At 31.8% G+C, this 10,662-nt stretch overlaps 1 protein-coding gene across 2 annotated transcripts; it reads left to right on the top strand.

Moving 5' to 3' along the window:
* The first annotated feature begins 8,986 nt into the window (after positions 1-8,986).
* Positions 8,987-10,136, top strand: LOC128195217 (uncharacterized). Of its 2 annotated transcripts, none has more exons than XM_052872332.1 (4): positions 8,987-9,071; positions 9,164-9,508; positions 9,593-9,657; positions 9,913-10,136. In XM_052872332.1, exons 2-4 carry the CDS (start codon positions 9,323-9,325, stop codon positions 10,004-10,006), a joined length of 345 nt encoding a protein of 114 aa, XP_052728292.1. In that variant the 5' UTR covers positions 8,987-9,071; positions 9,164-9,322; the 3' UTR covers positions 10,007-10,136. The 2 variants fall into 2 exon arrangements, with proteins under 2 accessions (XP_052728292.1, XP_052728293.1); XM_052872333.1 differs by having other exon boundaries at positions 9,164-9,499.
* The last annotated feature ends 526 nt before the right edge of the window (positions 10,137-10,662 follow it).

Consider the following 10,662-nt stretch of genomic DNA (forward strand, 5'->3'; position numbering starts at 1 on the left):
CACTTAAAACGCATTTTAATCAATTAGAAAAATAATGTAATCGGGTAAGTTTCATACTTAAGCAATTTTGAAAATATTTCCTTTCTAAACACTTCAATGCACTCAACAAACATGTTTTAATGAGTTATACACTTAATGTAATCACTTAAAACATAGTTGTTTTGTTCTAGTTAAGCATAAACACAAATCTGAAGAAATTTATCAAATTATAAAACAATGTAATGGATTATTTTTATCATATATGCAATGTGCAATATTTCAACCAATGATTCATTTCCAATCAATGAATGCATATTCCAATCATTTCAAGCACACATACAATAAAGATCAATAAACTATTTTGCCATTTGTTGTGCAAGAACTTATAAAACATTTCTTTTGTCATTACCAAAAACTCATATGTGAGATATGGGTTCAATTGTACATAGCTTCCCCTATCAATAATCTCCCCCTTTATTGATGATGCACAACAAGAAATTTGTTTTCCAGTTACTCTCCCCCTTTGGACATTAGCAAAAAATGGCATAACAAGTATCATGGAAACAAAGTGATAAGAGATACATCAAAATAAAATTCTTATAGACCATTGAAAAATGTGATGCTGCCCCTATCATGAAGCAATGTAGCACTTAAACTAGAATGAGTAGTATGAGACTTATCACAGTGTAAATCATAGCTCAATAGATCATATTGAAAACAATATAACAATATATCAATGTATATACATCAGAGTATATATACTGATTTCAAATGAATCATGAGATATCATGTGCAATATGCAAATCCTCAATATGATTTATGCAAATGATTTGAAGCAGAGTATGATTGTAGTGCCAATGCATGGTACCAGTTAATACAACAACATAATATGTATGAAAGTGTAAGAAAATCTGCAACAGTGGTGCCTTTTTCAAAATGATGCATATATGTTGATTTTCAAAACGTTTTTGAACAATATGCAACATATGACATCTGAGATATGCATAATATGTGTAGAATAATAGTTAGTACATGTTAAGAAATGTATATCAACAGTTATAAACATGTAAATCAGTTTACCACTATTTAATCGATTACATTATGTATCTAACCGATTAAAATAACTGCAGAGCGAATTCTTTAACAGATCATGGATCTGTTTAATCTGTTAAAAATCGTGAAGTTGATCAAATATACAATTTTGATCTTTTAACCATTTAAGATCAGTGTACAACCTACAAACACAACTTTCTTAATATAGTACAATGTTAGTACCAATTAAACATGATAAAAATCAATAATTGTGAAGCAATTTTAATATCCATGAATGAGTATGAAAGTGCAATAATATATGATAGTTTGACAATTCAGATTGCATTCATATAAAAAATTTTACTCATTCAATCATTCACCAAAATATTCTAGTAATTTCATCCATACATCAAATATTCAATCAATCAGAGATTACATTCAACTAATAAGCACAAGATATGGATTCAAACTCAAAATATTTTAAAACTAAATTAAAATATCCCAACAGCATATAAAATTGTTCAAAAGAGTAGGGCCTTATGGCAAAATTACATCCATTCCAAAAAAAGAGAACTAAGACTAGAACAACTAACTACACTATATCATATCTTTGAGTAAGATATCATTGTCGCTTTCATCTGGAACACTTTCATCCTCATCATCATTTTCATCATTATCATCATGTTCTTCCACAACTTCCTCATCCATATCTTCATCATCATCATCATCATCCAAGCTTTGAATTCCCAACTTCTCTTGAATAGCAAAAATATCCTTATTGAGTTTTTTCGAACTAAGATGTGCAGAGGGTATTGAGAGAATGCATCTGCTTAACCATATATTTCTCAAATTTTGACTTAGGTCTGAAGGTGGTAGTAGATGATCCAGTAGAAGCTTCTTCTTCATCCAGATTTTCATCCTTGAATGTCCATCCATCCGTTCCATGACGAAGATTTATATGATGTAAGGATGTTTTATCTGTATTGTTCCTTTTGTTGTATGTTTCACATGACTCTTTAACACAATCAACATGAAAATGATGAAGAACCTTTGAGATAAAAATAACATAAGGTAGACTCGTTGATTCAAGTCTGAATATTTTTTTTCATAGCAGGTATAATACACATATCCTCAATGGTTAATTGTGCATGGTTACTGCCTCTTGGAAGAAGAATCCAGGAAATGACAAATGCACATAGGCGGTCATCTTTCTTCATTCCACCTGTCCTGTAGAGAGAGTAATCTCTAGGTTGATCTGGGTTATGAAGGCAATCTTGATACACAGAGAATTTGTGCATCCCTTCAATTCCCAAGTGGAGTCTTTTCTTCACCAGGACAAAATCTAGCTATGGAGGTCCATACCTCCTCTGTTAGGTTGACGTCAATCCCTTTAACCCTAGAGCAGAGTGTTCCATCACTGATTTTTAAATTTGAGTAGAAGACCCCCACCAGGTTTGGATACCATGGGTCAGTCATTTCTACAAAGGTTTTCAAACCTTGTCGTCCTAACCATTCTTGAAATGTGAATCCTTCTCTCCTGAAGAAACTAAAGATAACATATTTGTGAGGACTGTGAATCCTTCCTTCTTCACTAATCCATCCTACCAGACTAGGACCCCTTGACCTGCATGCCATTGTCTTCTTCGTTTTGTACTAAGAAGTAGAAGTCATTGCGAGGAAGTTTGATGGATGACTTTGAGGAAGCGTGACTTTGAGAGAGTTGAAAAATGATTCTAGATTAGAGTTTGATGAACACTTTAACGTATTGGGGTTTTACCTTAATGGATTAAGTTTGGAGAGAAACCCAATTACAAAACATAAAAGCCCAAACCCTCTAGATTTAATCGATTATCCAACTTATCTAACAGATTATTTCCTTTCAATGCACAAATTCACCAAACATAGCAAACAATGAAAAATTTAATCGATTATATTAGTTTCTTAATCGATTAAAATATAACAGATTTCAAGTTTTGAAAACCATAGAAAATACTGAGAAAAGTCTAATCGATTATATTATGCATATAATTGGTTAAAGTTCATGAACAATGTTTTCACACAAATTTCACACCAATTAATCACAGATCAATACACACATCAATATGAAAGTTATAATGTAAGAATGATGCATGTTTTGACAGAATTAAATCATGTTACCACTTGTAGAACTCAACACATATGTGATTCATTCTTTAAGCTTTCCTTGAGTCTTTGTGCCTCCATTTTTCTTCACTTTCCTGCAAAACAATCACATGGTTTTGTAGAAGGTACCCAAATGAACTTGGGGCCTTTTCTGTTAGTGGTAGGGGTTGGTTCCTTAGTAATCCACTTGAACTTTCCTTTACAAGTTTTAACTTTCCTGTAATAACAAGATTTTGAAACATGGCAAATGGTGTTACAGTAAAAGCATGTTGTAGAAGAAGGTTTGCTTAAGTCAGAAAACTTCTTAGAGTTAATCTTATTGCTTTTAACTATATAGCCTATGCCTTGCTTGTTTATTACTCTTCTTTGAGAGCCTAACACAACTTCAAGATTTGATCTCCGTAGAGTGAATTTTGATAGTGTACTAGTTAAGTATTTTATTTTCTCTAGGTGTGCACATTACAATCTTGAACAACAATTTTAACTTCAGATTTAGATTTCTTATAAGATTATAAAGCATTATCAAGCTCAATTTTAAGACATTCATTATCATAAACCAGATTATCAATCCTATGCTCAATATCTCTTTTCTCATTTTTTTAATCGATTAACCCGATATTGCATTTTCAATGCTTCAACATGCAATTCTTTAAATGCATCAAGGAGTTGATAATACTTGTCTTCTATAGGCTCATCACCAAAGCTACAACCATTACTTTCAAAACATACTGAGCCAGTCATCAAGCAGATATTTGTCTCTTACTTCAAGCTTTGATCATCGTTCCTTGAAAAGCAACTCGAATCACTATCCTCCCAAGCAATGTAGGCCTTCTTTTGCCTCTTCTTTCTCCAGTATTGGTTATTCTTTTCGTCAAGTTTCTGTTTCATCTTCAAGACCGAACAGTCTGGCTTGATGTGACCTTCTTTTCCATACTCATAATAGGTAGGAACTGCAACTTTTCTCCTTCTTTTGTTACCTCTTGAATTCCCTGCAAAATCAGAAACAACTTTTCTAGATTTCATGAATTTAGAGAATTTCTTTACCATCATGTTCATGGCTTCCAGTTCTGGCATATCTGAATCTGAATTTGCTTCCTCAACATGCTTTCTTGAGGCAGTCTTGCTCACAATCTTGAGGACTATGGAGTGTTTTCGCTCACTTTCTTCCTCTTCCCTCAATCTGCCTAATTCAAGGTCATGCTCTCTCAGCTTCCCAAATAGAGTAACATGGAAATGAAGTGCATTAAGAAGATTTATAAGAGATACATCAAGAAGTTCTTATAGACCATTTGAAGAATATGATGCTCCCCCTATCATAATGCAATATAGCACTTTCAATAGCATGACTAATATGAGATTTACATACTAGTTTGAATCAGAGCTCAAGATATCAGATGAACACAGTAAGATAGTATAAAGTATCAAAGTGTATACTGAGTTCAACATAATGTATCATGATGCATGATATGCCATTTGCAAAATACTTAAAATGATTATGCAACAGATTAGTAAGCACAGGGTATTGTAGCAGTAGCAGCACATGATATCATTTTATATAGTAGCAGAATGAATGTATCAGCGTAAACGATTCTACAATCTCCAAAAATGATCCATATGAAATGATTTTCAAAACATTTTTGAGAAATATGCAACATTTGATTCTAAGCATGTATAGAGTAACAATATAAACATGCTAAGTAGTTATATCGGTAGGTATAATCGTACAAAGTAGATATAGTCATACAAACCAGAGAAGCGATTTTTAATCAATTTGGTAATGAAGTTAACCGATTAACATTTTGTTGAGAAAATGTTAATTGATTACAAATCTTTTGTAATCGGTTACATTTCGCGAATGTGTTTAGTAACACAGATAAGATCATTACTGTATTAAACCTGCATAACACAACTTTTATCAACAGTGTTGAATGTTAGTCCAATAATAATCAATAGTTATGATGCATTTAAGATATCAAATGAGTATGAATGTGCAATGGTGTATATGATAGTGAAAATTTCAGATTGCATTCATGCAGATATATTCAATCATTCACCATTAGATTTCATCCAATCATTCAAACAAAAAGCATTTAACAAATAAGCGCAGGATATGAAATGAAAAGCATATATTTCATTCAACCCAAAATAAAGTTCAAAATAGAAACAGAGTATACGAGTTCAGAAGATAAGGCCTTATGGCCAAATTTAGAGTAATTCATTTAAAAAAAACTAAACAAAATTCATTTTATCATATCACTAATCAAAATATCATCATCACTTTCATCTGGAACATTTTCCTCCTTATCCTCATCAGTATCAACCTCTTCATTCTCATCACTACCATCATCCGAGTCCTGAATTTTTAGCTTTTCCTTGATAGCAACAATGTTCTTGTTGATCTTTTCAAACTGAGATTTACTGAGCATTGAGAGAGAGTTCATCTGCCTGATCATGTATTTTTCAAACTCAGATTTAGGCCTGAAGGAGAAGATGAAGATCCAGCTTGTGCTTCTTCTTCATCATCCAAATTTTCATCTTTAAATGTCCATCCATCTGGTCCATGTTGAAGACCCATGTGATGCGAGGTTGTTTGTCAATGATGTTGCTCTTACCATAGGTTTCACATGACTCTTCCACACAATCTACTTGAAAGTTAAGAAGTACCTTAGAGATAAAACTGCATAGGGTAGGCTAGCAGATTCCAAATGAGTCACCTTAAGCATATTATCAGATATAGCCACTGCCCAGTCAGTTTGTATATTTTCCTTAAGAGCATGGATCAAACAAAGACCTTATGTAGTTACTTGAGCGGGATTACTACCCCTTGGCAGAAGACGATCATCCTTCTTCATTCCGCTATTTCTGTAGTGAGAATAGTCTCTTGGCTCATTTGGATTTCTAAGGCAGTCCTAGTAAACAGAGAATTTGTGCATACCTTCAATTCCAAGGTGAGATTTCTCACCACCAGGACGAAATCCAACAATAGAAGTCCAAACATCATTAGTTAGCTTGATGTCGACACCTTTAACTTTGGAAGACAGTGTACCATCACTGATTTTCAAGTTTAAGTAGAAGACCCTCACCAGTTCAGGGTACCAAGGATCTGCCATCTCCACGAACGTTTTTAACCCCTGTCTGTCAAGCCATTCTTGAAAGACGAATCCTTCCCTCCTAAAGAAGTTTAATTTGGCATATTTGTGGGGTATAATTTTTCTCAGCCTCTAGTGGTCTACAAAGTTTGTTTGAGCCTCTTCTTCACTGATCCAACCATCCAGATTGGGGCCGCGATACAAAGACTTTCGACCCATTGTTTTGATGTGTTTTCGCTGAGAGGAGGAAGCCATTTCAAAGAGTCTAATGGGTGAGTTGAAGCAGAGAGACTTTAGAGAGAGTAAGAGAGTGAAAGAAAGTGAAAGTTTGATGAACAATTTAACCAATCAGGGTTTTCACTTAATGGATTAAATTTCGGAGAAAAACCCAAAATTTGAATCACAAGACAAAACAAACACCCAATCTTAATCTATTACTGAAAGTCTCTAACCAATTACTTTAATTCACACACATAGACAACAATTACAACAAACAGTGAAGAATATTAATCGATTATATAAGTTCTTTAACCGATTAAAATGCGAGTTATGTAATAACACTTACAATATTCAGTTAACAAGTAAACTAGTTGCTCTAATATGTAAGTGAAAAAGAATAATACATTCATGCGACATGAATATCATGATAGAGAACAATGCATTAAACAACAAGACTTGCAATAGTTAAAAAGTAAACCAACTAATCACAGTATCAAATAGAACTTACAGCTAGACATGTCAATTTGGCCCTCCTTACATGGTTTGGCCCTAACCCACGTGGGTTGGGGCCAGAAAAATCCACAGGGCCAAAAAACTCCTCGTAGAAAAAGCCCACGGGGCCAAAATGTCTTCAAAAGCCTTGTGGGTCAAGGCCAGCCCATGGGTCTTTTTTTAGAAAAAATGTTCATTTTGAATACAAGAAAAAATATAATTAACTCCTAATTTGTTACAAAAATAGTTACTATAGAAAATAAATTAAAATTTTTATAAGAGGAGAGTTCTAAAATCAAGAAGCAAAAGCAAAATGACAATATTTATTGAGTTAGATTCTCTAAATATATAATTAAAGGATCATTTTATAAATTTGAAATTTAAATATTTAATTTCACTATTTTTTAAGTTATAAGTAAGAAATTAACCTTTTATCTAAAATTATCCTAATTGAAATTTAAGAGAAGATTTTCTCTAATATAAACTCTTAATTTAAAAAAAATGAGGCTTCTTTATTTTCTTAGAAAGTTATTGAAAAAGAAATTAAATATAAATGATTTTCTTTTTCATTTTATACTCAACAAATCATGTTCATAACAAAAATAATAAATAAAAAGAAAAAACTCATAAACCTTGTGCAGACTAAAGTTGTATTTGTCCATAGAATTCAATCTCGTCGTACTACTCACTCAAAATGTTTACATTTTAAATGTCATAAACATAAATATAAACATAAACATAAACATACATTTATGTTATGTGTTCTAATTGAAAGTTAAAAATAAATTATTTAATGTGTTAGTTAAATAATTGAAACACTATAGCATTTGTCATTCTTTAGTACTTTAGGTCTATTTAAAATTTTCATTTTTTATAAATTTTTAAGAAATTAACTTTCTTTTTATAATATATCTTATGGTGATTTTGAGAAAAGATTATTAGAGAGAAAAAAACAAAATAAAACATAAGTTTAATTTACACATAAAATATTAATACTATTTTTGATCCAAAAATTTTAGATAATAAATTTTTGAATTATTTTTAATTTTAAATAATTAAAAATAGATTGAGTGATATTTTAGAAGTCATGGAAACAAAACAGTGATTCTTTTTAAGAATTGTAAAAGCAGTGCAAATATTAAATCAAATTAATATATTATTATCTCTCTTTGTGGTTATTTTGATATTACTAATTATATATAATTTTCTAATAATTGGTGTCTGCAATATAAAACATAATTTTATTAAAATTGACAACAAAATAAAGCATTTTTATAATATTTCAGTAAAATAAATTTGTAATACTATTTAGTTATATAAAATTAAGTGTGTGGTCTGCAATTGTTTTTAATTATTTAAAAAAGTGGTTATTTTGAGTATTAAATATTCTATTATACTATAATTAATTAGTTTTATTTAATAATTTGAAATAAGAAATCAATTACATGAATATAAAATTTAGTACTTTTAATAGTTACTATTAAGAATGTTGAAGTTTAGTTTCCAAAAAATTTTAGTGGGCTAAACCCACCTTAATCCTGACCCTAACCCCCTTGAGAGGGAGCTTTGGGGGTTGGGGCTTTTTTTTGGCCCCCATTTGAGGAGCTTCTTAAGAGGGGGCTTTTTCAAGAGTGGGTTAGGATTAGCCCCGGGGTCATGGATCAAATTGACACCTCTACTTAGAGCTGATTTTGATGCATCATGGCAAGCAAGGCTAGCATTAAACAGCAGAAGACAAATATGAAGAGTCGTTGTCTGCTTTAGAAAAGAAAACACAGTAGAGGAAAAACTAAGCAATCAACATATCAGGGAGATGGAACCAAATGATGGCCTGAAGAGATTGAAATAAAAAAATGTTTACATAGGTAATTAAAAGCATACATTAAAAGAGACAAAATGAGAAATAAATGAAATTAATATAAGGAGCAAAATGAACAATATTTAGCATTGCCGAAGAGTCAAATTCATCTGAATACATGGTGCCAGTGCTGTTTGAACCTGAAAACTGATGCGCTGAAGCGAATACAACTTTATTTCCAACATTGTTAACTGACTCCCCTTGTTCTCCCAAAGCTAGAGCAAGCTCATCATTATAAAAGAATATCAAATAATATAGAGGTTAAAACATATCTTATTTTTGTTAGTTTATCAGAACAAGAAGGTGAAGAAGAATATATAAACTTATTTATTTATTTATTTCACTGATACAGGTAAGAAAACTTTGGTCTGAGGAGCAACACTTACCAGGAGTCCCCAAAAACCAGATTCCTGATGTGAATTCATGTCTTCTATATGAACATTTTCAATTAATTAATTACTGCATTTCTCGGAAAAGGTTCCGTGTTGTTGCCACTGAATCTCTCGACTCTATGATGATGCAAGCTAGCTCAGACGCAAAAGAATCATCTGATTATAATGCTGGAGCTCCTGCAAGCACTGTTCTATATGCTAGATTAAACAGTGGGGAGCTTGTTCTACGCCTTGGCGCAAATCATCCTGCTGGAGATATGACATTGTTGGAAACTGGCGAGCCTGTGTATTCTCCGGTCAGCCAGGTTTTATAAATATTTATTTTTTCTATATAATTACTACTTAACCACACCCTTATATTTGTAATCGTTGGACTATCTTTTGTATAGGAAGGGCCTTTGCTTACTGAAGATCTTATCAAGGAAACAGAGGAGTTTGTGCTGCGGACTCGGAGGTCTGTAGGCTATCTGCTATTCAATTTTTTACCGCCCATAATCTCAAATCTAAATGGGTTTTCTGTTTTCCTTGTATATGTGTATAGTGTATTGATCCCAGTTCACTGTTTTGTATCATGAACTTTTTTATTAAATAAGCAATTTCTTGTTGCTTCTTGGGCTCTTTATTGCTTGTTAGATGTGTTCCTGTATACCTTTGTGAATTGTTTCACACAATCTAATAGCTGAACAAGGCGTGGAACTCCTTCTCTAAGGTTTCCGCTGGCTTCTTCTCGGCACTCTTTAGGTTTCGCCGGCTCGATGAAAGTTTCTTCCGGCCCCGCGGGGTGGTGCTCCTTGGAGTGGTAGTCTTGACAATCTTGGCACGATTCGACTTAGGATCTTCAGAAGAAATTGGTGTTCCTGTCGGCGCTGCCATTTCCACCTCTTCCACTTTTCTCAAAACCTACAGTGGGTTTTGATATCTGAGTCGGACTTGTGAGATTTGTACTGAAAATAAATGAACTCAAAAATTGGTTTTGGGGAAGAAATGAATAAGGTAATGAAACTTGTTTTTCGCTCCAAAATCGCATAACCTGTTTTCTAAACCTGTTAAATTTACAAGATCAAATATCTTCAAAGTCGTATAATATATGATTTAAACAAAATAATTTAAAAATATAAAAATTACATAAAACAATAAATAAATAAAAAATCATTAAATCAATTGTTACAAATAAATAATTAATAAAAAGTGTTTAAATCTAAAACAAATACAATAAATAAGTATATATAAACTCTAAAATTTTAAATATCTAGATAATATTTATGATTTTATTATATTATGTTTTTTTATATATTTAATAATATTTTTTTAATTCAAATTCAGATAATGAAAGTGTTTTATACATTATAGTTCGTGATAAAGTGAAACCAATTCTAATGTTTTGATGTACAAACGAAAACCATACAAAAAAAACATTTATTTTATTGGATATTCAAAATAATGTAAACATGGCATAGCG

The sequence above is a fragment of the Vigna angularis genome, chromosome 2, assembly GCF_016808095.1.
Source record: "Vigna angularis cultivar LongXiaoDou No.4 chromosome 2, ASM1680809v1, whole genome shotgun sequence".
Taxonomy (NCBI): domain Eukaryota; kingdom Viridiplantae; phylum Streptophyta; class Magnoliopsida; order Fabales; family Fabaceae; genus Vigna; species Vigna angularis.